This window comes from Silurus aristotelis, assembly GCF_946808225.1.
Source record: "Silurus aristotelis genome assembly, chromosome: 18".
NCBI classification, from domain to species: Eukaryota; Metazoa; Chordata; class Actinopteri; order Siluriformes; family Siluridae; genus Silurus; species Silurus aristotelis.
In genome coordinates this window covers 14855160-14882909 of record NC_139591.1, presented here as the reverse complement: position 1 = coordinate 14882909, position 27750 = coordinate 14855160, and the positions used below count along the sequence as shown (strand labels likewise).

The window sequence follows — 27750 nt, the reverse complement described above, 5'->3', positions numbered from 1 at the left end:
CATGTCATGTCAAATTTTGGTCTCATCAGACTTTAGCACCTTTTGCCAGACAACATCAGAGTCTTCAAGGTTTGTTTTTGCATAGTCATTTCTGGAAATGCTTCTTTCATGCAGCTCTGCCATACAGACCAGCTTTGTGTAGGGCATGTGAGATTGTTTTCACATGCACAGATCCACCAGTCCCAGCCATAAAGCCTTGTAAGTCTATCAAAGTTGTCCTCTGTCCTCTTGGTATCTCCTCTGATCAATATCCTCTTGACTTGGTCATCCATTTTGGTGGTACTATACAATAATGATGCTTTGAACAGTACTCAGAGAGATGGATAAAGCCTTCAAAATCTTTAACCTTCTCATAACTTTCTACAACCTTATCCAGGAGGCTGTTTGAAAGCACTTTCCTCAACCATTCTAAAAAAATACTTGCAGTATCATGAAATACTAACAGCTGGTTTAATTCTGAAGTAATGAAAACCACTACAACAGATATGTGGAAGGGCATTTACCCTGGTGTTTGATCTGGAAGTTGACTGGTTGCACCTGAGCAAGTTTTTTAATGATATACTCTAAGGGGCTAATCACTTTACCAATACAGATATTTAACAAATTAATTTTGAATAATCTTTCAGAATGAATACATATGTTTTTTTATTTATTCCGATGGGTATTAAAAAAGTTAGACTTAATTAATTACATTTTTCCATGTCGTAAGGTGATCAAAGGTTAAGATAGTCAGAGGGTACGATGACTTTCTATAAGCACTGCCACTTTCGTTTGCTTCTCTGTTAGCTAGATAATCTTGCTTATTCATCACCAATCGTTGACAAAGAAATTTAACACAGATGATTTAAACTGGCACAAAAAGAGCAGGATCAGGTCTGCATCATAGGAAAGTCATAGCTCAATAGCTAAGACTCTGGGCTACTGATTGGACAGCTGTGAGTTCAAGACCCAGCCCTGCCACTGTTGCTGTCTTGGGCCTCTCTGCCCCAGGGGCCCTATTTCATGGCTGAGAAAGTGCATGTACACTTCACTGTGCTATAATGTACATCAAGTCAAGAAGCTTTTATTGTCATTTCAACCATATATAGCTAACGCAGTACACAGTGAAATGAAACAACGTTCCTCCAGAACCCTGATGCTACAATAAACAATAATCACAGAACAGAAAACACAGGGGTAAGGACTACTAAGTATCCTTGCCACATAAATTGCATGTGTGCAACCTGGTGCAAACTGTGCAAAAACAACACAAGACAGTGCAAGACAATACACAAAACACAAAGTGACAAAGTGAACAGTAGCAAAAATGTAAACAAAATGTTGTGCAAAAACGCTAATAGCAGCAATCCAGAAAGACTTGCAAAAACGGCATGTAAACAGTTTATGGTAATGAAGTGATGTGAGTGGTACTGAAGACATGGATGCGCGAAGTGGGTGCGAGTGTATGTTGAGTCCGGGTTGTACAGATCAGTTACACAGTTGTGTGTGTGTGTGTGTGTGTGTGTGTGTGTGTGTGTGTGTGTGTGTGTGTGTGTGTGTGTGAGTTCAGTTCAGTTCAGTTCTTTGTTGAAAACCTAATGGCATGTAAATGTGACATGTGACATGTAAATGGATCTATACATCATATGACATTGGTAATTACACTGATAACAGTAACTACATTTATTAATGTTCAGACTTGTTTTTAAAACTAAACCTTGGATTGACAATAATAAAATTGTGCCATATAAATTCAAAATTAAGATTCAAGTCAAGATTGAAGATTTATCTTGGATAAACCATTGCACTGTTTAACTTGGTTGCTGTCCATGGTAGTGGTTGGTGCTCAGGTCCCATTACACCTGTAATCCTCTTATTCGTGTTCTTTATTCGTGTTCTAGTAAACGCACACGTGACGCACGTTCTTCACGTCTCCATCAATCGACACAACAACTCGGTTCACGGAAAAAGGGGCGGGTCGAAAACGTTTCGTGAGATTCGGTTGGCTTTCGTGCATCCAATGGAACCGGAGTGTGTGAGCGAGAGATCGTGTGTGCGTGTGTGTGCGTGTGCGCGCTATGCAGACCTGCCATCAACATGTCACTTTGGTAGATGCGTTCCCAAGCTTGGGCGATCATACCGAGCTGTTAAGTTGAACGGAATTCAGAGTGCTTGTGCGGAAATTAGAGTTTTTCCCAGAACCGGAGTGCGTCGGTGCCACACCCGGGGCGCGCACGGCATTGACACACGCACGCACCGTGACCGTCTCACGGTGACCGACAGGATCCTGCGCATACTGCCGTACATCCGTGATCTCAAGAAAAGGAGGAGGAGGAGGAGGCTGCCGTTAACAAAAACCTGATTCTATTTATATATTTTTACACCGGAATAAGCAAAAATGGGAGGTAAGAAATAGCGCGCGATGGTGTTGTGCGTGCGCGTGTGTCCAGTGATGTGACGGCCTCATGTGCATTTTGTGTGCGTGTGTGTGTGCGTGTGTGTTGTGGGTAAATATGGGTTTTGTTTACCTTGCAGAGGCGGAGACGCGTCAGCGATTACTGCGCAACGTGAAAAAGGAGGTGAGTGATGGAGCCACTGATCTACTGCATCGCCACACATTTCTGTAGCCTTATTTTATTTTTGCATCCTTCATACGTCAGCTGTCTGTCGGCCCTGATCTCCTGACTGCACGTACCTCCTCGTTTTGGTTTAGAAGACAGGATTTAACCGTGTATAGCGTGCATCCAGATGTTTGGGAGCATCAAGAATCATGTGTGCACTTGATACTTGATAGATCCACTTCGATCTATTGTTTCATTTAGGCCCCCGACACTATGTACTATGTGCGTTCTGTTCATTAAAATGAATGCATCAGCAAAATAAACAAGTTTCATAATAGTACCTATTACTGAACATCTCAGGAACATCGTTTTGGGACGTGCTGTTCCAGCCTGCGTTCCTGCTGTTTGTGTCTGTTACAGCCTGCATGTTTTGTTTTGTTTTTCGTGCTAATTAGATGCATCAAGAACCATGTGTGCAGTTTACAGATCCTGGCTAAAATCTACAAATAACCTACAAAAGAACCTACAAAAACGAACCAATACCGATTAAACACGTTTCTAAACATCCCCTATACCTCTCCAAAATGACATGGTAAATAAATTACTGTGTTAGATCAGGGATAAGGCATTTTGGCAATGACATGCTGGTACAGATGAATAATTTATGCTTGCATTGATGCTGTCCATGTTTTGGTTGTTTATTTTTTAAAAGCATGATCCCTCTATATATACTGTATATAGTACTATGCAAAAGTCTTAGACCACCATTGGAGTTCTTGGGTTCATCAGAATGATCATACTTAATTATTTTGTATTATTTTAATTATTGTGTCTTTAGTAGAATTCAACCAGAGAATACAGGAAATGTTCAAAGACTTTTACAGGCTAAAGTGGCAAGTATTTAGTATGACCTCCGCTTACTCACAAACCTAAATGGATTTAAACCATGATTATTGTCATTGCCAAGACCTGTATACCTGTATTTTGCTGTACTATTTATTTATTATATTTGTATTATGATTTTGTAGCCCATTCTATCCTTGTGCTACAGTTTTGTCCCTGACATCCTTTGACAGCTCTTTAGTCTTGCCCATTATGGTGGAGAAGTTTGAATGGAAGAGATTGATTCTGTGAAAGGTGTTTTTTATACACATCACAGTTGATATTAGGAGTTCTCTCTTAAAGGGACAGGACTAATTTTGGTGTGTGGGAGTCAACATTCTTGCTGGTTGGTAGGGCATCATATACGTATTATATTCTAGACTTTTCATTTCTTTGTAAGAGGGTAAACTCAGCAGGGGATGAACTTATTATTTCCCGCATTGTATATACTGTAGTTATGTAGAAGATCAGAAGATCATCTAGTACAGGGGTCACCAACCTTTTTGAAACTGAGAGCTACTTCTTGGGTACCGATTAATGTGAAGGGCTACCAGTTTGATACACACAGTTTTCAGTTTGATCTGAAATAACAAATTTGCTTAATTTAACTTTAATTATATGGTATTATTCATAAGTAATGATATTCATCTATGTGAAGACACTGATCATGTTAATGATTTTTTTATAATAATTATCAACAATGATTTAACAATGTAGAAAACAGCTATTTTTAGAAAAGGCCCACGGGCTACTCATGTGGTACTTACGTTGGTGACCCCTGATCTAGTATATGCTACGATATATTGAAGTTTATATAGTTAGAATTATCCAGAGATTATACAGAATGTTCAGAGTGAGACTGATTGCATAGTAATTACTGGCAGGGCAGTAAAATCAGTAAAACCAAGTGACATCAATGTCCTAGCAGTGTAGTGTAGAGTTCAGTAGGGTGATGGTAGTTGGAAGAAATTTGGGATGCCAGTGTTCAGAGTGATGGTTGAGGACATGTGACCAACCTTACAGACTAAGGTCTATTGGTAAGAAAGTCCAAATACATTTTTATGTGGAGCTGATAATCCCCAGTCTAATACATACCACTGTGCTTATTGTCCAGTTTAGTGGGGATGAAGGTGTTGAATGCAAAGTTGATCCTGAACAGCATCCTAATGCATCCTAACATATATATATATATATATATATATATATATATATATATATATATATATATATATATATATATATATATATATATATATATATATATAAAATGTGTGTATATGCGTGCATGTGTGTGTATGTATAGAGAAAGAGAGAGAGAGAGAGAGAGAGAGAGAGAGAGAGAGAGAGAGAGGCACATCTGAAACAGTAAATTAAGATAGTCTTAAAATATGAGTGTTAATAGCTCCTAATGACATTGACTGTTTGTTTGGGTTCATTGTCCTGCTGCAGAATACATTTGGGCCTATTAGATACCTCCCTGATGGTATTGCATAATGGACAAGTATATGTCTGAATTTCTCAACATTGAGGACACCATTAGTCCTGACCAAATCTCAAACTCAGTTTGCAGAAATGTAGCCCCAAACCTGTGAGGAACCTCCACCATGCTTCACTGTTTCATGCAGACACCAATTATTATACCACTCTCCAAACGTTCGACAAACAACTTCCCTCCTGTTAGATTTTGACTCATCAGTCTAGAGCACCTGCTGCCATCTTTCCAGTTCCTATGTTTTCATGCATAGTTGAGACACTTAGCTTTGTTTCTACATTGGAGGTATAGCTTTTCAGCCTCAGTTCTTCCATGAAGGTCACTTCTGACAAGAGAAAATGGGTGTACCTGGGTCCCATTGGTTTCTACCAGTTCTTTACTAATGGGATTGCTGGACATCTTCTGATGTTGATGGAAAGTAAACATAATGTGTCTTTCATCTACTGCATTAAGTTTGCTTGGCTTACCACTGCATCTACTGTCCTCAAAATTGCCTCTTTCTTTGTGCTTTTTCAAAATAGCTTGAACAGCACATCTTGAAACCCATGTCTGCTTTGAAATCTTTGCCTGGGAGAGACCTTGCTGATGCACTATAACTACCTTGTGTGTTGTTGCTGTGCTCAGTCTTGCCAATCTCACTTTAGTAGCAGAGTTTTGTTGTTCCTCACCCAGTTTTAAGACTCCTACACAGCTGTTACTGTTTTAGTTGATGACTGTGTTTCACCTTACATATGAAATTGATGATCATTAGCACCAGCTTGCTATAATTGTAATCATACACCTGAATCTGATTCTACAAAAAACTTGAATTTGTGTAAGTGTAAAAAGTGTGCAAACCTAAGAATTGAAAGCCAAAATGTATTAACAGTAAATCTAGATTTGGATTTCATAGAGTTGTTCATGTACTTTCCATTTTGTTAATTGAGGAAACAAAAACTTTATTTACACTTTTTTCTTCAAAAGCATTATTGCATTTTTTCCCTCCACAGCTGCCTAAAAACTTCGTACAGTACTGTGTATATATATATATATATATATATATATATATATATATATATATATATATATATATATATGCACATACTGCTGGAATACAATGTGTACTCCACATTTTCTTAGATGCTCATACATTTAACTATATTCCTCCAAATGCACAAATCTTTCTGTTAAAATTTTACTGGTGTTACAATAATCATGTATAATTTTAATTAAAAGGATGCCACTCGTTTAAATTTAACCTTTTTACTAGAAAAAATATCTTAGCAAATTCTAGCGAAGCTAAACAGTATTGCTGAAGATTGTGATTAATTAATTGAGGAAGCAAAAATGGCATTATGATTCAAATATGACTTGCAGCTTGAGTAGGCTTTTATAACAGGAATTCAGGTGCAACAGGAAATGACTTACTTATTCACTTTATTATATATATATATATATATATATGTAAAGGTGGGAAGATGTGCCTATTGTTTATAAAAGTTTTTTGTCTGGAAATGTCCCACTTCTTAAGAATCATTGTGCCCAATACCAAAAATCATTCCAATCGCTACTTTTATCTGAACCACTCTTTGCTATTCTAAGCCCATTATGGTATTGCATTATGGCTTGTCTAGAGCAGAGCTTTGCTAATGTACTGTGACCAAATAGCACTTCATGTTCAAATATAGTTCAGTGCTGGTGGCAGCGAAATATCATTCAGAAGAAGAGCATAATTTAACGTGGGTGAGCCTCACACTGCAAATGGTGTGATGGCCTAGCACCTTTTTAAACAAGTAATGCGAAACGCAAAAACATGTCGCAACATGTGCGGGCCTGCCCATAAGACTGTTGGAAAATGAGGCAGGGAGGAAAATGCATATGGAGAGAACCTTTGCTTAGATAATAGAGCAATTTGTGTATAATTATATCATGGTCTATTGTTAGGTTTATATTAATAGTCATCTTGCAAGGTACACCTACAACTGGAACAACTTACTTAGATATATGTATGGCATACACTTCACATACATGGATTACAACCCCAATTCCAAAAAAACTTGATGTTATGTTGAATGTTAATATAAGCCTATATGTTATTTACAGTAGAACATAAACAAAATAAACATATCAGATGTTTAAACTGAGGAAATATAGCATTTTAAGAAGAATAAAAAAGCCACTGTGTAGCATCCCCTATTCTTTAAACAGCCCTTATGCAATATGTCTGGAAACTGAGGAAAACATTATTACATATAATTATGACATTATTTTAGCTGCTGAGCAGTACTAGGTCTTTTTTGTCATATTTGATGTGACAAAGGTTTTCAATTGGTGAAAGGTCTGGACTGCAAGCAGCCATATCTCCTTTAATAGATGCAGTATGCAGTTTAGCATTGTCTTGCTAAAATATGCAAGGGCTTTCCCTAAAAAAAAAGTTGTCACAAGAAAAACATATGCTCTAAAACCTGTATATACCTTTTAGCATTGGTGGTGCCTTTCCAGATGTGCAAACTGACTATTTCATAGGCCTGGATGTATCCTTAAACCATCAGAGTTGCAGGCTTTTTAACTGAATGTTGATAACAGCCTGGATGATCCCTCTCCTCTTTAGTCCAGATGAGGGTGTCTATTTTTTCCAAAAAGAAATGTAGATTTACATTTGTCTGACCACACAACAATTTTCCACTTTGCTTTGGCCCAGAGAAGACAGCTGTGTTTTGGGATCATTTTCACATATGATTTCTTCATGTATGACATCCTGCTTGATACAGCAGTGATTTCTGGAGGTGTTTCTGAGTCCTTACAGTGATTTTCATTACAAAACCATGCCTGTTTTTAAGCAGATTTTCCAGAGGTCCTGAAGATCACAAGCATCCAATAGTGATTTTCGCCCTTGTCCCTCAGGCACAGATATTTCTACAGATTCTCTAAATCTGTTTATGATGTTATGCACTGATATAATAATATAGTAATGTAGTATAGTAATTTGCAAAAAGAAAAAAAAGTATTTGCAATTTTTAGGTTGAGAAACATTTTTCTGAAATGTGGATGCAGTTTTTTGCAGATTGTTGAACCTCTGCTTATCTTTACTTTTGAGACATTCTGCCTCTATAAGATACTGTTTTTTTACCCAATCATGTTACTGACCTGTGGCCTTAAGTTGCATAATGTTCCTCTAGGTTTCTTGTAAATAATACTTTTCTAGTCTTTTGGTGAGAAATCGATGGTTTCCATAAGCTGATGTGTGTTTAACATTTTTGGAAGGGTTCTCCAGTATTTGTGCTTTGGAAATGTCAGGGGGAAAACTGTAAAAATATTTCCTGAAAGCAAGAATGTTTCAAACGGAGGAGTTTGTTATTTTAAGTACGGTAACTTAATTTGGGTATTTGAGAGAGAGAGAGAGAGAGAGAGAGAGAGAGAGAGAGAGAGAGAGAGAGAGAGAGAGAGAGGGCAAGAAACACCTGTTTAAAGCTGTTATAAAATAAGTTATAAGTTATAACAGAATATTCTCTCGTGTTTTATTCATTACTAAAGGTGTAATAGGGAAACAACTAAACACTTTTCAGACCATCTAATAACTTAAGTTAGTAAAGCAGTAAAATGTGTCGTTGAGAATCAATCTTGAAATCTAGTCAAGGTTGAGATTTTAACCCCAGCCTCTTCCAGGTCTTCAACACATATGATTCACAGACAGCAGGACCCTTTAGCTTGCTTAACTTGTATTGAAAATGATGCACGCACACGCCTACCTGTCTACCTTGCAGTCTATATTTCAGCTTCTTGCTTCTTTTTCACACATGCAAGTGGCAACACGTAATTATGCCTCCCCAAGAAACCATTCTCAGCTTCTTAATCTAGGAAAGAACAAATAAACAATGTCTGTGTGTGAAAATGTGTGAAATGTCTACTTTGAAATAATTGTCCTCTTCCCGTGGCCTTTAAGGTGAAGCAAATTATGGAGGAGGCTGTTACTCGGAAATTTGTGCACGAAGAGAGCAGCCACATCATTTCTTTCTGTGGTAAGTTTCTCACCCCTTGACTTTTCATCACGCTGTGTGTGATAGAGCCTTGAATAAATGTGGGCACCCATTTTGCTAAACATGGTGTGTTCTAAAGGACATGTTGTGAGTCATTATTGATGTATATTTTTGTACAATACAAGGGTGTTAACTGCGTATAAAGAAAGAACCTTTGGCGGAAAGGCAATGTTATAACGTGTAGGATTCTTTGTATAGTTAGCGGATGGTGAATGGATGCTTCACCAGTCTAACGGCGGATAATGATCGCTGGCATTCACTGCTCTGCCGAAGGCAAAGATCATAAATGTGCGTGTCAACAATCTGAAATGTCAAGCTGCACCACCTCCATCTAGCAATCTGCTTATGACTTGATCCGAGAGTGATGAAGAGAGAAAATTATAGAGAAGGAGCAGTCAGTATAAGTAATTAATACAGAAATACCAACAGCAAGCCTTGCTCTTGGCATTAGACTGGACAGGAACATAAGGTGCCAATACTATAATAAAATGAAAAAAATCAATATGATAACATTTCATCTGTTGGTGCACTCATTGCCCTGGCACACATACCAGCGTTTATACTATAATGTATTTTCTCAGCTGTTGTGGAAGCTTGCGTGTTGCATGGGTTGAAGAGGCGTGCTGCCGGCTTCCTGCGCAGTAACAAGTTGGCAGCACTCTTCCTGAAGGTGGGGAAAATCTTTACACCAGCTGAGGATCTGTGCAAGAAGGTGCAAGAGCTGGAACAGCTTATCGAAAACAAGTGAGACCTGCAATTGATCCAATATGTTTCTCAATTTCAGGAAAGTTAGTCTGCATCTTACCTTGACAGGGTCTGCTTTATTTCTACAGTTCCAGACAGATCCAATCTCAGACGAGTCAAGATAGTATCCGTAAACAGTCACGGAACCCCAACCTCTCTCCCCAAGCCATCAAGCATCTGTGGATCCGCACAGCCCTGACAGAGAAAGTGCTTGACAAGATTGTTCTATACTTAGTGGAGAACAGCAGGTTGAGAAAATTTGCTACTCACAATCCATTACAACTCTAAATTACTGTGTTGCATTGTTTAGATATTTGATTTTGCTTGTTGCAGTAAATTCTATGAGAGAGAAGCTTTGCTGAGGGATCCTGTTGATGGACCAATCCTTGCATCACTACTGGGTATCAAGCTGATTATTATTTTCCATGCTAAATGTGGTCAACAAAGTGTATTTAGTTATATTGTAGTATAGAGCAGTGAAACGATTGCCATCAGACACTCATGTTACAGTCTAAGTTACAGTAAAAAGGACTAATCAAGGAGCTTGTTAGAAGTTCTTGGTATTTTAATCAGGTACTACTAGAAATATTGAGCAGGAAACCCTTTCCTACATGGATATTAAGGCTGAACCTATGTAGGTTTGTAGATTAAACTATTTTAAATCTTACTAAATGTAGTGGATATTGTAGAGTTTTCTGAAGTGGAGTGGATATGGTAAGGTATTCTGAACTCTACAAATTAGACATGCCAAATAAAGCTGGTTCTACACATAAACATTTTCACCTTGTGATTTGAAGCCTTTTAATGCTGCAACCTATAAATGAAAGCTGACAGACACCAGTTATTATATATTGACACGAGGCCATCATTATTTTAAACTTTAATTTGTTTAGCTGGGCAAATAATTTTTTAAAGAATGTGTCTTGTCACACCTTGAATCTTCTAGTTGGTCCCTGTGCTCTGGAGTACACTAAAGCGAAGACAGCTAACCACTTTTGGACAGATCCTTCGGCTGATGAGCTGGTGCAGAGACACCGTATTCACAGTGGCCATTGCCGCCAAGACTCGCCCACTAAGCGCCCTGCTCTTGTTAGTACTGCTGCTTTTCTGCTTCAGCATGTGGATTTACAGATACAGATAAATGCATCACTGTAATCCATGTTTACTTGTTTGAGTAGATTCAGAAAAGGCAATCAAGTGGTAGTATGGATGACAGACCCTCCCTCTGTGCTCGGGACTATGTGGAATCTCTCCATCAAAACTCCAGAGCCACACTGCTGTTTGGCAAGAACAATGTTCTAGTCCAGCCAGTATGTACTTGCAGAAATTATTATGAATGTACTGTGTGGCTTGAATGCACTATGTTACTGAAGTTCTTGTCTATACTTATAGACAGATGACATGGAAGCCATCCCAGGATACCTGTCTCTCCACCAGACTGCAGAGCTAATGACGTTAAAGTGGACACCAAACCAGCTAATGAATGGCAACATGGGAGAATTTGATTATGAAAAAAGGTGGATGTACCTAAATAGTATTAAAATACTGACAGACAGATTTATGACAGCATTATTGCTTTGTGGGTTGTTTGCTTTAAACAAGAATTCATTTTTCAACAGTGTGTATTGGGATTATGCCATGACTATTCGTCTAGAGGAAATTGTGTATTTGCACTGCCATCAACAAGGTAAAATCATCCATAAGAAATTTACATCTTTCAGTAAACAATATGTATATCTGAGAAATACACTATTGCAAACTGAATATTTTTCTTGCCTTTAGTTGACAGTGGTGGCACGGTGGTGTTGGTGAGCCAAGATGGAATCCAAAGGCCTCCATTCCGTTTTCCAAAAGGAGGCCATTTGCTGCAGTTCCTCACATGTCTGGAGACGGGACTTCTTCCACACGGCCAGCTTGATCCTCCTCTCTGGTCCCAGCGGGGAAAAGTAGGCATGGATAATCAACAAATCTGTCCTCACTTAGTTGCTAGGAAAGTTCTATATTTGTCTCTATAAAATGTGTGAAACTTGTGTTATTTAACAGGGAAAGGTTTTCCCAAAATTACGGAAAAGAAGCCCACACAGCTCCTGTGAGTCATTTTCGGACAAGGATGAGGATGAAGCAACAGATTATGTGTTTCGGATAATATATCCAGGCAGTCAGGAGTTTGGTATGTGGATAAATTACAGGGGCTGTGGTTGTATTGTGTGTTGTCACTGTTGTGGTCTGACATTGTGAAGTTTCCTCCATCTTGTGTGTTCCTTCCACCCTGTCTTGTGCACATCCTCCATCTGTAGGTTAAGATACTGCCTCAGCATCTCATCTTCCCTAGCATCCTCTCATACCTCTACATGTCCAATGTGCACCATCGACCTCATGGTTCGCTATGTATTCGAAGAGAGAGAACATTTTCGGTCTGTCACTGTTTATTTCACTGTCAATTCAATTTATTAATCACCCACTCTAATACTTTAGAGAAGAGGACTTCTGTATTGCCTATAAACAGCAAGAGTGGCTTTAGGTTTTAATAAAATAAAAATAAAAAGTTTATTTAATTAACACAGTACAGTATCAACTGATTAAAAATGTAGGATAATGTGTGGCTCTGTATTAAAACCAGAAGTCACTTCAGCACTTTGTGGAAAAGACCCCTGCTTTGGAGCCATATTTCTGAGACTAAAAATTTGAATGAATAATGGCCAACTGAGGATGATGGTGATGGTGGTGTTTAAAATGCAACAACTAAATTGTTAATATTCTTATAATAATGCAGTTGGCCCAGAGCTGATGGACCCAAGCATGACCATGTGGCACCCTGCTCCAAGGAAATCTTCCTGTTCCTCTTGCTCTCAGAATGGTTCTTCTGAAGGTGGACTGCCCAATGGATGCAACCATGACAGGCTAGTATGAAACACTATACCACTGCCTATTTTAAAACACACAGAGGGATACAAATACAAATCTTTTAATATTCTTAAATAATTTTTGTTGTCTTTTTCATCTTTGTGCAGGGCTCCACTGAAATTACTTTGTGAGACCATGAAGTACCAGATCATTTCTCGTGCCTTCTATGGCTGTATGTAACATCTAACACAATAATTTTGAATGAGCTGTAGTACTTTTTAAAGATTCATGAAATCATCATAACTTTCTGCCATTTAGGGTTGGCCTACTGCCGTCACCTATCCACAGTTCGCACACATCTGTCTGCTCTGGTCAATTCTACTATTATTGAGCCTGACATTCCATATAATTCCAAAGGAGGGCTCTCTGCAGAAGTGTGGAAGACATTTCTACAGGATAGTTCTGTGAGGAGACTTACACAAACTTTTGACTTTTCATTACACTTTTTAATGGGGAGTATATAATAATACAGTGCAGCCCATGGGCCATGCATGCAGGTGTTTCATCAGTTACTGAAAGGCACTAATTAACGTCACATTTGATTTCTCTCTGGCAGGCTTACGAAGAAGCGGAACTTCTCCGGCTTGTGTACTATGGTGGTGTAGACCCCACCTTACGTAAGGAGGTTTGGCCTTTTCTGTTAGGCCACTACCACTTCACTATGACTCCTGAGGAGAGAAAGGAGGTATGGTCCAAGACCCTTTTAAGTGATGGTAATGAATAGATACTTTAATGTATCAGACATGACTCTGGTGTGTTTCATAGGTGGATGAACAGGTTCGGGCCTGTTATGAGCAAACCATGAGTGAGTGGCTGGGCTGCGAGGCCATAGTGAGGCAGCGTGAGAAGGAGCAGCATGCTGCTGCACTTGCTAAATGTGCCTCTGGAGCAAGTGCAGATCTACGACAGGACTCCACTATCAGCACAGATGTAAGATGCTGACAAAAAAATTTGGTTAATGTTGAATAATCAATTAATTAAGGCCCACATTATGTTATAGTCCAGAATATTACAGATGTTAATTGTGGTCGAAGCTCAGGTGCTTATTGGAAGCAGGAAATGTCCTCAAACATATAATGCAGGGTTCTGGCTTCACAGAATACATCAATTATAATTAGTGCTGCAACTAACGATTTGTTTGATAATCGATTAATGGGACAATAATTTTTTTAATTTATGATTTTCCATATATATATATATATATATATATATATATATATATATATATATATATATATATATATATATATATATATATATATATATATAAATATTTTTTATTAATAATTAATAATAATTAATAATTTATTAGATGTTTTGCTTAATATAATTATATAAAACCCCAATTTAGTGTATTTATGTATAAAAGTGTACTTTTTTGAAAAATGCAAAAGCCACATATTGAGTTTAACTATCTTTAATTTTGAAATGTTATAGTGGCTGTTTCTTTCTGTTAAAGAAAGGAATAACATTTTTAACTATGTTTTCACTAACAAATTTTATTTAAAAAAATATTTTTATAACACATTATTGTATTAAAGTCACATAATGTCTAGATGAATTCACTTAGGTACCACAGGGGCTGCGGGGGTGCATCCAAAATTTGCATTACAACGTAACCCCAGCGAGTTCTAGGGGACCACTGTATATGCGTAAATTAAATAGACAAACATTGAAAGCAAGCATTTAAACGTATTGAAGCCTCAGTAAATTACGTTTCAAAACAGATAAGTTACCTGTTGTAGTTGACAAATGCTATAAAAAGAGAATGGAACAGAGAAACGCAGCAAGGTACCAGTCTTGATTTTTTTTAAAAAAGGAAAAAATATGCATTGGTGTACAAATGCACAAGCATTCGTTGAAAACCACAACAGTGACACCACACTCGTTTAATGCTGCTGTTATTTGCTGCTTTTAGATTTAGTGTTTGTTTGCACTGTTTTAATTGAATCCATCACTATGTAGCGAGTAAGGTGATTGTGCTACCTGATGCTCAGATCCATTGCGACTGTCCCGAAGTTAACAAACAAACAGTTTATACAATAACACTTTATTAAACTGATGAAGTAAACTGATGCTTCATCCGTGACACCAGTGTGTTTTCTTTTCATGTGCTTGTGCATCACTGTGGTACTTTCATCCCACACAAACTCCGCTTTGCATAACTTGCAGATTACAGTCTTCCTTGTTGCGTTCAATATAAAATACTCTCATGCCATGGATGACTTGGGACCCACACTTTTTTCTGCTGCCGGTTGGCCTGTACTCTCTGCCATTTTGCAAGCGGCTGTGTTCTCTTGCCGTCACGCTAACCCGTATCTTATGCAGCCCAACTAATCGATAACGGCATTAGTTGACAACAAATTTTTTTATTATCGATTTTCATCCATTTTAACGATTAGTTGTTGCAGCCCTAATTATAATTAAGCATAAATATTAACCACAAACTAGTGATATGTGGGAGAAATATCTGAGTAAAGAGAATAATGGTTAGATCAATGAATGAATTATATAACAGTGCATCGCTGTAATTTTTTCTGTTCAGTCATCCCAGAGCTGCAGCTCAGAGAAACAAGGCAATGCCTGTTCCCAGTGTGACTCCAACAGTAGCACTCAGGTCTGCACTAACAGACACACTTTAAGCTTCAAAACAGTTTATACCAAAGATTCATTATAATTTGTCTTACTGCTAGTTGTCCTGACTTTCTGTAGGTGTTTGGGTCTGTCGATGAGGTTGACCCAATCGAATCCGAACCTAAACCGAAAGATGAGAAACCCCAGCCCAAAATTCCAAATGGGACTTTTCCTACCTGCACTAGTTCTCCAGACTCTGGACACCCATCCTCTCGCAACTTCTCAGTTACATCTGGACTCTCAGATTGCTCCCCAAGCACAGAGGATGCTTCAACACAAGAGAATGGAAGCAAAATCAAACCAGAGCCAACAGCAGTGACATCTGAGGTTAATGTGGACCTTTTAACCAACCCTAGTCTTGAAGACAAGCTCAAACAAGAACCAGCAGAACAGAGCTCACTGGCTCTAGGCACAGGCAAGAGGGATTTAATCAAGTCCTCTACAGAAACTCTCACTCCAGAAGATGAAACAACAAAACCTCCGGAGAAGGAGAAGATTGAGAATTCTGGTGCCAAAGTAGTTAACAGGACTGACGCAGTCAAATCCATAAACTCACAAATGGTTTCAAAGGAAAAATCAGAGTTGAATGTTGCTGAAACAGTAGAAAGCACAAATTCTGAACATTCTGATGACAAGGTAAAACCTTCAGATATCAAGGAGAAAAGCAAGCAAATAGTGGAATCCTCTGTCATTTCTGAGAAGATCACTAAATCCTTTAAAGGAATTAGGAGCTCAGAAGTGGTGGTTGAAACTCAGGAAAACATGGAGTTTAATGATGATAAAGACAAAACAGAAAAAAATATTGCTTTGGAAATGCAAGAACCTCTCAGAGCACTGACTAAAGAGGGTTCTTTGGAAGAAGCAAAAACAGCAGATACAAGCCTATCTGCAAATGCTAAAGAACTCATAAAGCCAGAGATCCCCAGTGCCCCTCAAAAAGAGCATTCTGAAAATGAAACACAGCCTCCTGAACCTCTTTCTGAATCAGAGATGTCCAGTGACCCTCACATGGATCCTTCAGAAAAAGAAAAAAAAACTTCTCAACTTCCTTTGGAAAAAGACATAAAGTTTCCTCAACCTATCCCTGAAGCGGAGAAGGCCAATGTGCCTGACATTGAGCATAAAGAAAGAGAAATTAATCTTATTCATTCTGATTTAGAGATGACAATCACCCTTACAACAGAGTCTTTGGAAAAAGAAACCAAGCTTCCTCAAACTTTTACTGAATTAAAGATGACTACTGTACCTGAAATGGAGCCTATGGAAATACAAATAAAGGGATCTCAATCTTCTGGATCAGAGATGACCAGTTATCTAAACATGGAGCCGTTGGGAAAGGAAAGAAAGCCTCCTCAACCAGAATCAGAAATAGCCAGTACCCCTGACATAGAGCCTTCAGGAAAAACTGAAATAAAGTGTCCTCAACACGTTTCTAAAACAGAAGCAACCAGCATCTCTTATAATGAGTCTTCAGAAGAAGAAACAAAGCCTCCTCAATATCTCTCTGAATCACAAGATATAATGCAGAGCAATCCATCTAACAGTGACAAGCTAGATATGAAAAGTATTTTGAACTGGACCTATGATTCCAAAAGAACCAAGGTATTAATGAAACAAATGAATGAACCTGTGCTTGAAAGCTGTAGTTCCATTTTATCATTATCGAAACAATCTCCAGATACATCTGATGACTCTCCATCTGCCCTGGAGATGGAGGAAATCCCTGGTGCTTTGGTTTATATGCCTTCAGCGGATAACTTGGCCAATGTTTCTGTTACACTGGGTCCTCCTTTGGCTCTTATGATGCCACCAGAGAAGGCTGCAGTAGGTATGCCTGCTCTGGAGCTGTGCATGGAGGCAGGTCAGAACACCAGCCCAGAGGCCACCGAATCAGCCCTGTCTGAGGAAGAGCCAGAGATGGAAAGTCTATTTCCCAAACCAGATTCTCTAGCTGTAGAAGACCATAAAAATGATGTTGCATCTCCAGTGTCCTCTATTGGAACTACTTACTCTGTAAGTTAGTTGACATCATCCATCATCAAACATTTTACATATCATTTGGTGTCTTTCTGCTCTAATGCTCATGTGCAAATGCCAGATGCATCTTATATTCATTAATCATTCCTGTCTTGCTCTATAGCAAGAGCTGCTAGACTTGTACACCCTCAATCTTCACCGTATTGACAAAGACGTCCAAAGATGTGATAGAAACTACTGGTATTTTACCACTGCCAACCTTGAGAAGCTACGCAACATCATGTGCAGGTAAATCTGACAGATCAGAGCAGTTTTTACTCCTCTAAAAACGTGCTATAAATCTATTAATAGCGTTCACCACTTACTAATGTGCATAAGCTGATACTGCTTTCTGTTACATTATTTTCCTTGAAGCTATGTTTGGCAGCATCTAGATATTGGCTATGTGCAGGGAATGTGTGACTTGCTTGCACCTCTACTTGTTATTCTTGATGATGGTAAGTTCAAACCATGCCATCTTACTGCTTAGAAATAAGACGTGAATCACTGACTAGCTATATTCTCCAAGCCTTGCTGTTGATTTGACTCGCGGCTTTGCAATCCCTCTCTTTTTTCCCCCTCAGAGGCCATGGCGTTTAGCTGCTTTACTGAGCTTATGAAAAGGATGAATCAGAACTTTCCTCATGGTGGAGCAATGGACACCCACTTTGCCAACATGCGTTCTCTGATACAGGTATGACTACACTAAAGATATTTTTCTTCAGCTATGACATGAATTATTTTTCTGTACTAGCATTTATATTCTGTTTGTCTAGATTCTTGACTCTGAGCTTTTTGAGCTAATGCAACAGAATGGAGACTACACCCACTTCTACTTCTGTTATAGATGGTTCCTCTTAGATTTTAAAAGAGGTAAGATCGGTTAGAAATGCACAGTTGAATGTCAAACCTTCCTTAATAATAACAAAAATAATACTGCTTTATACCACAACATAATTAAATCTTATTTGTGTCTCTCAAGAAATGGTGTATGATGATGTGTTCTCCGTTTGGGAGACCATCTGGGCAGCCCGTACCGTCTCCTCAGGCCATTTTGTGCTGTTTATTGCTTTGGCACTGGTTGAGTTATATAGGGACATCATTTTGGAGAACAACATGGATTTCACTGACATCATCAAGTTCTTCAATGGTAAGATGCCTATAAGAGGCAACATGACATGGTCCTACAACCTTACAATTTCAGGGTCCCTAGTCAGATTCTGAACTCAAGTTACTGTATGTGCATGTTTCTGCAAATTCTTACATGTTGGATGTTGGATTGGCAGTGCTAAATTCTGAATAGGTATAAATAAGTGTGCATATTTCCCTGCCATGTACTGACAATCCACATACACCTTGTGCCCCATTGGGATAGGCTCATGATACACTGCAACCATGACGAAGATACTGCAGATATTGAAGATGAGTGAATAACATAATTCTCCCACTTATGTTTCAGAAATGGCTGAACGGCATGATGTACCACAGCTTCTGGTGATGGCCAGAGACTTGGTTCACAAGGTCCAGATACTCATAGAGAACAAGTGATAACCTTTTACCATTTGTTCTCCATTGTCTTATCAAGAGACAATTCATGTTCGATTTTTTTGTTTAGATCCAGCTGTTCAAAACACCTTACTCTGAATTTTCCAGGGCAGGGGGTTGCCAAATATTCTTTCTTATGTTATGTATCTTGCTTATGAGCAATAAAACCCTATAACAAATTACAAGTTAAATTTTTTAATGTAAAAGATCATGATCACCTTGATCATGACGTACCCCAGGTTTTCCCCACTTATTATTTCACCGCCCATACTTCAACACCTTGTTATTCCAATAAGGTGTGTTCAAGCAGACACCCCTGGAAGATAACTGGGAATCAGGGGTACCAGAAGGGGATCGGAAGACTGAAATTATAAATACCATAGAGTTGTTATTTGGCCCTTGAGCAAGGTTCCTTCCTGACTCTTGCTATATGTCTTAATCAAAATACACCTTTTTAGATTAAAACTGCTTGCCAAATGAATACATATTAATGAAACGGTGGTGGAAAAAATCTAAATGATGGCATTACCAATAGAGATTCCTTGAAAAGCACAATATATTTTTTGTCTGCATTTTTGTCTGCAATTAAGAAACACATCTATCAAGAGGGGTGCTCGCTGGTAACAGCACTTTGCCAGAATTGTTGAGTATTGCTTGTCTGTTGATGACCACTCCATATTTGCACGGAAAACACTCTGTATCAGCACACCCTTCTGTTTTCAGGTATTATCAAATTTGTATTATAGATAAGAACAAAGTAATTATTATTTTTTTTTTTTTGTAATCAACAGTTAAGCTTTCTAGGGTGACTTTGTCGCTCGGTGACATGTTGAGCTGCTACACAATTACGTACCTCACCCGAACCGACCTTACTCGAAAAACAATCATAAATATACTATTATCTTGGAGATGTGTTTATTTTTAAGCAGTCTTTTTGCCTTAAGTTCCTTTGTTTAGGGACGCATTTAGTGAATTTGTTTATGCTCAGTGAGTGAGTACAGAAAAATTTGATCTAATTATTATGTCTGTACATCAAAATGTGGATTTATTCACTAGAGTAGTTGGCATATATAACATTTAAATAGCAAGTGTGTGAGTATGTGAGAGTATGTGAGTGTGTGTGTGTGTGTGTGTGTGTGTGTGTGTGTGTGTGTGTGTGTGTGTGTGTGTGTGTGTGTGTGATCTGAAGTAAAAGCAACCAAACGTTTATCTCATACTTTTAGTCAATGGGACTAATTGTGGTTGTAGGACTCAGCTAAGACCTTGGAATTCACCCCAGTTGTTTCAAGTGCCAGTGTTATAAACACTAACCGTCACTCACGTCATTTCCATTGATATATGTGTATTGCAATTTCTTAATAAGCTCTGTGTACATTAAAAAGGATTAAATGATAAATCGCACTATTTAAAAAAAATACTATATGGAAATGAAATTATTTGTCCATTGTATACAATTTAAAAAGTCTTGTATTCCATGAAACTGATCATTTATTTAAAGAACAGAAAAATCTATATGTTAAAAAAATAATATATGCTTATATATTTTTATTTTAATCAGTGTGACTATATAGTATATTGTCAGAATGTTTGGTGCTGTATTGTAACAATGAAATAAATGTGGACTGTCATGAAATGCTTCCAGAGTCTGTGCCTGTAGCCTTGCGGGTATTCAGACTTTTGACAGTCTATTCACATCTTCCTGCTTGATGGTGAGAGGTGGGAGTGGTGGGAGGAGGGTGGACCCGAGGTGCGAAGCTGTGTGGGTAATCCAGGTATGGAAATGTAGGAGGGGGGGCTACTGCTGATCAATGGCTGTTGGGGGGAGGACTGGGGGAGGTCAGGTCTGTCCAATTGTCATTCAAAGTGGCAGTAGTACTCATTCAGGTTGTTGGGCAGGTGCAGGTCATTCACAGAGTGGGGGGCTATATTTATCCCAAATAGTAAGTAATAGTAAAGATATTCATGCTGACAGAATGCATTGTAGGTGTACATCGGAGATGCTAGTTGATATTGCTAGTGGCACTGAAATAAAACCTGATATATTGGAGAAGATGGAGCTCAGGATGTGAGAACTGCATTGACTGCATGTGTGAAGCACCAATGCATTGCTTTTTTTTAGTGACCCAAATATGGCATTGAACAGATTTGGGATTTATTGGAAATTGGACCATGTGTCAATGAGTGGTGGTTAAATTAACGAAAGAATCTCAGAGTTTCTAGGACAATGCTGGACAGTGTGCGGAGGTCACCTGGTCACTTCTAAAGATTAATAAATATTTAGTGTAAATGACTTGTTTTTCATTTAGACATATCTTCATTATATGTGATCATGCAAAATGTACTAGTACTAATGGGTTTTTTTTACCCTACAGAATTGTGACGAATTTATAAGCTACATAGAAAATGATGCTACTGGATGCTACCGCGTTTGGTCAAAATCAAAACGTCATCACCCTGCGCCGTGTGTTGATCACGTGGTACGCAGCAGCGACGTCATGGAGAAAACGCGCTTGATAGACTCATGGTGATATGGCTGATAGAAGATAGACGCACATTGCCGTCGTAAACTCATATATATACAGCCGCTATATTATTTACATTTTGAAAATGAACAGCGTGGGTGAAGGCTGTACTGAACTGAAGCGGGAATATGACCAGTGTTTTAACCGCTGGTTTGCCGAGAAATTCCTGAAAGGAGACAGAGGTGATGATCCGTGCAAAGAAATGTTCAAGAAATATCAGTCCTGTGTCAAGGTAAACACGACTAGCGCGTTCAGTGATTATCTCTTTATAGGTTATAGTCGGAAATGATCTCTTGACTGATCCATTGTTGTGTACACATTTACGATTCTAATCCACACCTGACATTATTTGATGATCCGGATTACGTGTAGGACAAAGGAGTCAAAAAATATTCTTACTTTCTCGTCTTTCATCTCATTGCAAAGGCAACTGTCAAGAGGTGGGATATATTAGGTATACCAGCGAGTGAAGAATTAAATCTTGAACTAACAAAACAAAAACTAGAAAAGGCATAGAATAATAGAACGGTGTATTAATAAACACCTAGTGTAGGTGCCATATTTCACTTCGCGCGTCTACTTTAATCAGTACGAAAGCCAGAGTACATCAGTGATGATCGTAAATAAACGATTCGCTTATATTGAACGAGTCCCGCCTGAGCCTTTGCACAGAAAACCGAACAGCGTATAGGAGGTGTGAGCTCAGTGATTAAGATGTTAGACTTCGGATCAGAAGGTTGTGAGTTCAAATCCTGGCACAACTAAGCAGGGGGCCTTGGGCAAGTTGTGTAAATTAGTTAATTGCAAGTCACTTTGGATAGGATCATCTTATCAGCCAAACTCTGTAAATGTTATGTCTTCTGGTCCTCATCGTGCTTCCTTTTGTCACGTGACTCCCACATACGCTATGAAGTTGATTAAAGGAAAGAAATGAACTAAATGACTCAAAAATTACTTCGTTTTGCTGATAGACATTAAAACGATCTGATCTTCCCACCACTAGAGTGCACCAGGGAGGAAAAAAACAATTCGGGATGTATTTAATGTGCCGTAGAAGCAGCGCGCTGTATATACACTGCCCCTATTGGCGAACACTCGGAACTACAGTTGTCACTGCAACGTTTGTGGTACCGGTATATCGTTCAACATTAATTCTGAGGGCCTTTGACAAGGGTCCAAATTGTGATATGTAGACAATTGGGTCAGAGCTGGGTCTCAAAAACTGAAGCCCAGTGATTAGGTCATAGACACCCAGGGCTCACTGCAGTGTGTTTGGAGTCATGGGTAGACAGTCTGTTCCAATCCCACAGGAGAGCTGCTGTAGTAACTTGCAAATTCTGGCTCTGATAGAAAAGTGTTGGAAACACAGCACCTTGTTTATCCACAGGCCAGACAAAATGCCATTCTGGCACACATCCACCACCAAAAGCCTGGTCTGGTCTTCTGCATCACATTTACAAATACCCCTGTGATGTCTATTGTTAAATGCGCTAAATAAAATGAGTTTTTATTTTGCATGATGCGGACCCCAAAAAAAAATGCACTAGGGGAGGAAATGACATTTACACAGTATTAAGCAGGTGGTTTTAAGGTTTTGTACTTTAAATCACAGATGTCAGGGATTGGTTAATAAAGTCACTGTGATTGACAGGAAGATGGAGCATGCCATCCCTCCTACCTATAAAGAATGGCCACTTTTTATTTTAGTCCTTGTGGCATCATTGGGATTCGATCTTGCAGTCTTTATAAAGTGATTTCACGGTACAGGTTGGGCATTTTGTCTCCAGGGGCCTCTGACTGTTATAAAAAGTTTAATCACATTAATAATGATGTGCTTTTGCATTACAGAAAGCAATCAAAGAAAAGGACATCCCCATCGATGGAGTGGAGTTCATGGGTCCAAACAAAGAAAAACCAGGAAGCTGACATGACCCTGAACCAATATTCTTTAAACTCCATGAAAGAAATGATTCTGGATTGCGGTGATGACGTTTACATCACACGTGATGCCAAAGATACAATGACGTGCTTGAGAACTTTTGGGTGCAGAGAAAAGCTGTTTAACGCCACACAGACTCAGCAGGTCAATTAGGCAGAGACTTCATACACAGTTAATGATAAATTGCTGTTAACCTGTATCTGAAACTTAACTAATAAATTTGAAGTAAAACTTGCATTACATTGTGTGTTTCTTTCCTTGTGTCCCTTAAATTGTTCAGATCAACATATAATCCTGTTGCTGAGATCCAGGAAAGATGACAACCAAATTTTGGGAGAACGCCACCAGAATTCAAATCTTTAATTGAAAAAAAAAAAAAAAAAGAAAAAAACCACACACACTCTTCATACATATTTAACATGATACAAAAAAATTAAGGGGGGTGGGGGTATATTAAAAAAAAAAAAGTTTTTTTTTATTTAAAAGAAAAGATTTAGAAGATAACAGATGAGCACAGCGTCCGCAAGAACAGCCGTTTTTGCCACGATAGTAACAAAGGTGGACAAACTTTTTTTTAATAAAGTCTGCTCTAAATGTCAAGATAATTGTCTCTTCCTGCCAGTTATTAATGATCCAGTTATTATTGACCAGAAGAGGAACGTTTATCTTTCAAGATCATTTTGACACCTGTGAACAGAGACTAAGGCTTTTAATTGCGGAATGTAAATTAGAAAGAAAAATAAAAAAATTAAAAGGTAGGCCATGAGGAAAGGGAGGGGTGGGTTTTAAACGGGTTTGAATTCGTATGGCTGTTTACCGATAGTGCCGTGGAGGTGGGCTGTGGTGCTGAGGCGGCGGTCTTCGTGAGGGAGGGCTCAGGCGAGCCATATGGCGGGGAGGGGAGCGGTAGCGAGGGGGAGAGCCTCGGCTCTGATAGGGCGGAGTGTACCGACCACGAGACCTGGAGCGGGAACGGGAACGACCCCAACTTGTGCCTCGCTCCTCTAGTACTCTGATGTAGGCTGTTTCACCCTGTAGGAGGAAACGGAGAAGCTTGAACCCCTTCATTCCACTAATAAATGGCCATCATAACATTGTGGTAAGTGAGGGTAAGTGGTAAGTAACTAACTTAGTATTGGATTAGCTGTAATGGTTCCTTCTGGGAAAAGAAACCAAGCAATGCTAGTAAAATAAACTCTTCCCTCAGCTTAACGGAGCCGCTGGTTTCACTTTCTCTGAATAGTAATGCGCTCTATATGCACTCGTGAATCTTTTATATAGTGATTGTGCTATTGAGTGTGTAACCTGGTGGGATCTGAACTCCGTCCCATCCAGTCGACGCAGAGCATATTCCATGTCTTCCCGTCTAAGGAATTCCACCACTCCCTCACCGTCACGCTGCACATCAGCAAAGCACACGTCTCCTGCCTCCCTCATGTGGTCTTTAAGGTCTTGCCAACTTCCAGTGGGAGGGAGGCCTGTAACAACAAGAACAAAACTTATGGATACAAATGCAAGTCGAACAGAGTTGTATCCCCGCGCTCAACAACCAATACTCCACGGCGAGGTACCCGCTCACCTACCTGTAACTATAACCCGAAACTCAGATCTGCGTGACGGAGGGCCAAACCTTCCTCTTGGTCCTCCGCCTGATCCTCCAAATTTGGCTCCTGAGGAGCGAGGATATTCCACACGCAGCTTACAGTCTCCAAATCCATATCCGTTCCTTCCATAGACAGCGTCCTCCGCATCCCTATGGGAAAAGAGTAAAGTGCTCCTAACTTTCTTTCAACTGAGAGACTTTTGAGAAATGGATCCTCCATGTTCCCTGTCTTCAGTCAGTGATGGTGAAAATGACAACATCAGCCCTGGAACTCACCGTGGGTCCTCAAAACGAACAAAGGCAAAGGGGATGGTGCCGCGGTTGTTCTTCAGCTCGATGTCCCGAATTTTGCCATATTTGAAGAAGAGATCCTCAATGTCCCTCTCCTGCACATCCATGGGAAGGTTCCCCACATAGATCCTCCCGTCTGCCATGACTAAAATAACTGTACGCTTGGTGGACCTGCAGCCTTCGAGGAGACACAGGGTTCCACAAAACGGTGTTGAACAACAATCCCGATTCTAGTCCGTCCTCCTAAAAAATGTCTTAATTAAAAATCTAATCTTTGGGCTGAGCAGTTGTAGAAGTACATGTTGAGTTCAATAGACCATAGAACCTCTCCAAGACTTCAGAGTCTCAATCCTTAAAAACACAGGATAATCAATGAGTAGATAAATCCCAGCATTAGAAAAGCAAATAAATCACATTTCTATGGAAGACATAATTCCCAGAAGTGTAATTTCTTATAGCAGTATAAGGCCATGCATATTGTTGTATTTATCCTGGGCTTCTAGTGAGAATATTTGCATTAAATCCCAGAGTAATTTGCATCAGGCACAGTGGCACGATGATTTTCAGAGCAGGTGTACAAACACTTTTACAAACCAGAGCAAGAGAGTATATAGTGTGTGTGTGTGTGTTTGTATGTATCCCACACATTTTCAAATGGTTTACTAGAACTATGATACTGTGAAGACGTCAGATTTTACCACCTTTGTGCAAACATGTTTTTTTATATACATACATATATATATATATACACACACACACACACACACACACATATATACTGCTCGACATAGACTCTTCTGTGCAAAAGTTTTTGCACCCGCTTGTAGTTTACTCTGTGAAAAATGCTCACATGCAGGCTGTGTGAACTTTATGACCACAGCTAGACTTTATGACAGCTAAACCTGTGCACACTGGTTTTCATAGCTGAATAGAAAATGTCCTGTGTGGCTAAACGACACTCGATGGCAGTCACGGTGCTCACCATTTCATTCAATCCCTTACTGCCACACTGAAACTGAACAGAAGCTACACGGATATAGAGAAGCCTGAGATACCTACACAATATACCTACACAAATCTGATGATCTTTCAGCCAGGGTCGTCACAATGATAGATTTAGTCTTGTCAGGTAGTTTATCTTATCAGCAAATCGTTCTTGTCCTTCATTGATCCCAGCAAGCTAAAAGCTAGCACACTTGCGTTAGCTAGCATGAACGGCACATGTAATGAACCGAACGGTATTTTAGTTTCAGTTTAACGTTTAGCGCAGTATTTACCCTCCAAACGTGTTTGCTGCAAAACAGCAGCAGGCAGAAGGGTCGGATCTCAGCACCGTATTAATCTGACTAGCTCCCAGCCCCAGCCTGCTTGCTACAGCGGCTAGCGCGCCTCTTTGTTGGGACAAAGCTGCTAGCTTAGCCGACTAGCACACGACCAGCGACCTGCTCATTGTAAAGAGCGCGAGCACGAGGCGACGGAACTCCGCAACAATACATGCGGTGTCGGAAAAGTAAGAAATGTCCACGTGTGGTGAGAAATAGACCAACTTACCTTTAATAAACAGAAGACAAAGTACAGCTAGCCGAGATAAACAACCTTAACTGACGCTTCCTCTGAAGCAGGAAGTGTCTGATGACCGAAGACGTGGCCACGCCCACTTTCACCACTTCCCCAGGGTTCAAATTGTGAAGTCCCGCCCACTCCAGAAAGCTGCGACCGAAGTGTAGAAAGTAACGCAAATGTTTTGTTTTTCTCAGCTGCTTTGGAGCATTTCTCGAATCATCCTTGTTATTTGCAAACCACTGTGTATTTTCAAAACAATTTGTACAAATAGTACAACGCATTAGATTTCTTGCAAAAGCCTGTACTTTTCTCAACCCCCTTAGTTCATCTCTGAAAAGTAAGTATTTGTGTCAATAAACGTCATTGTCACCAGAATGACAAGTACTTTTGTCATTGTTTACAAACAAGAACGTCACAATATTTAGTCATGCTGTCTGTATGACGCTGCACATTTTCAGTATTTCCTAAAATAAACTACGGCTTGGATTACAATGATTGAAAATGCATAGTAAAAGTGTGAATCCTCCTGTTTAAATTAATAAATGCCATGCAGATGCATCTATTAATTTAGACAGCAGGATTCACACTTTTACTATACTGTAATAGTGTCTGTTCTTTCTTGGTTGTTAATTTTTTTTAAAGTGTAATTTAAAAGTTTTGCTCTTTTGGCAATTGAAGGTTCACAAGATTCACCACTGACCTTTTTTAGTGAACTAGTCGATTATTGGTAACAATAAACAAAAGTCATAATAATAATAGAATAGATAATAGAAATTTAAGCTTGACAGATTTTGACAACTGGTTTAACCGTTTGCATTCAATGACTTATGCAATGAACTGATTCAGAGATGTTTTGGGGGGTAAAACTATTCAGATGAAACTGAGGATTTCTGAAATTCTTGTCATGTCAACTCAACACAACTCAAACTCCACATACACGGTATACAAAAGAACGAAATGCCATTACTACGGACCAAGGTGCATAGACAGTGAACAGTAATAGTAAACATTAAACATAGCGGAGTCATGGTGCGAGGTGACCGTGTGCAAGTGTGTGCA

The 27750-nt window shown here is 39.1% G+C and overlaps 3 protein-coding genes across 6 annotated transcripts; 2 read left to right on the top strand and 1 right to left on the bottom strand.

Annotated features, from left to right (window-relative positions):
* Positions 1-1979: 1979 nt before the first annotated feature.
* sgsm1b (small G protein signaling modulator 1b) lies at positions 1980-20406 on the top strand (the record flags this gene model as incomplete). 3 transcript variants are annotated; one of them, XM_083569430.1, is made up of 25 exons in its annotated part: positions 1980-2384; positions 2515-2558; positions 8837-8912; positions 9512-9674; positions 9764-9922; positions 10008-10075; positions 10621-10763; positions 10853-10984; positions 11067-11191; positions 11294-11361; positions 11457-11620; positions 11718-11844; positions 12448-12574; positions 12686-12750; positions 12837-12982; positions 13135-13263; positions 13344-13508; positions 15124-15195; positions 15291-17225; positions 17353-17477; positions 17604-17686; positions 17813-17922; positions 18005-18101; positions 18211-18378; positions 18688-20406. In XM_083569430.1, the coding sequence occupies 25 exons, from the start codon at positions 2378-2380 to the stop codon at positions 18774-18776; spliced, it is 4587 nt and encodes a 1528-aa protein (XP_083425556.1). In that variant the 3' UTR covers positions 18777-20406. The 3 variants fall into 3 exon arrangements, with proteins under 3 accessions (XP_083425556.1, XP_083425554.1, XP_083425555.1); XM_083569428.1 differs by having other exon boundaries at positions 1993-2384; positions 11067-11361; XM_083569429.1 differs by lacking the exon at positions 1980-2384 and having other exon boundaries at positions 2493-2558.
* An 856-nt stretch (positions 20407-21262) lies between these two features.
* On the top strand, positions 21263-23471 carry triap1 (TP53 regulated inhibitor of apoptosis 1). Its single transcript, XM_083567681.1, has 2 exons — positions 21263-21527; positions 23144-23471. The coding sequence occupies exons 1-2, from the start codon at positions 21381-21383 to the stop codon at positions 23219-23221; spliced, it is 225 nt and encodes a 74-aa protein (XP_083423807.1). The 5' UTR covers positions 21263-21380; the 3' UTR covers positions 23222-23471.
* A 91-nt stretch (positions 23472-23562) lies between these two features.
* srsf9 (serine and arginine rich splicing factor 9) lies at positions 23563-26796 on the bottom strand. 2 transcript variants are annotated; one of them, XM_083567679.1, is made up of 5 exons: positions 26680-26796; positions 25114-25479; positions 24818-24987; positions 24540-24712; positions 23563-24266 (listed from the first exon to the last, which is right to left on the bottom strand). In XM_083567679.1, exons 2-5 carry the CDS (start codon positions 25269-25271, stop codon positions 24048-24050), a joined length of 720 nt encoding a protein of 239 aa, XP_083423805.1. In that variant the 5' UTR covers positions 25272-25479; positions 26680-26796; the 3' UTR covers positions 23563-24047. The 2 variants fall into 2 exon arrangements, with proteins under 2 accessions (XP_083423805.1, XP_083423806.1); XM_083567680.1 differs by having other exon boundaries at positions 25114-25306; positions 26680-26795.
* Positions 26797-27750: the final 954 nt, after the last annotated feature.

What these genes read in the sequence shown, in the direction of transcription:
- triap1 (XM_083567681.1), top strand. Translation starts at nt 21,381, where the DNA reads ATGAACAGCGTGGGTGAAGGCTGTACTGAACTGAAGCGGGAATATGAC. An exon ending in AATATCAGTCCTGTGTCAAG is followed by an intron (nt 21,528 to 23,143) that starts GTAAACACGACT and finishes TTTGCATTACAG; the next exon opens with AAAGCAATCAAAGAAAAGGA.
- srsf9 (XM_083567679.1), bottom strand. Translation starts at nt 25,271, where the DNA reads ATGGCAGACGGGAGGATCTATGTGGGGAACCTTCCCATGGATGTGCAG. An exon ending in GTTCGTTTTGAGGACCCACG is followed by an intron (nt 24,988 to 25,113) that starts GTGAGTTCCAGG and finishes CTTTTCCCATAG; the next exon opens with GGATGCGGAGGACGCTGTCT. An exon ending in CGGAGTTCAGATCCCACCAG is followed by an intron (nt 24,267 to 24,539) that starts GTTACACACTCA and finishes TTCCTCCTACAG; the next exon opens with GGTGAAACAGCCTACATCAG.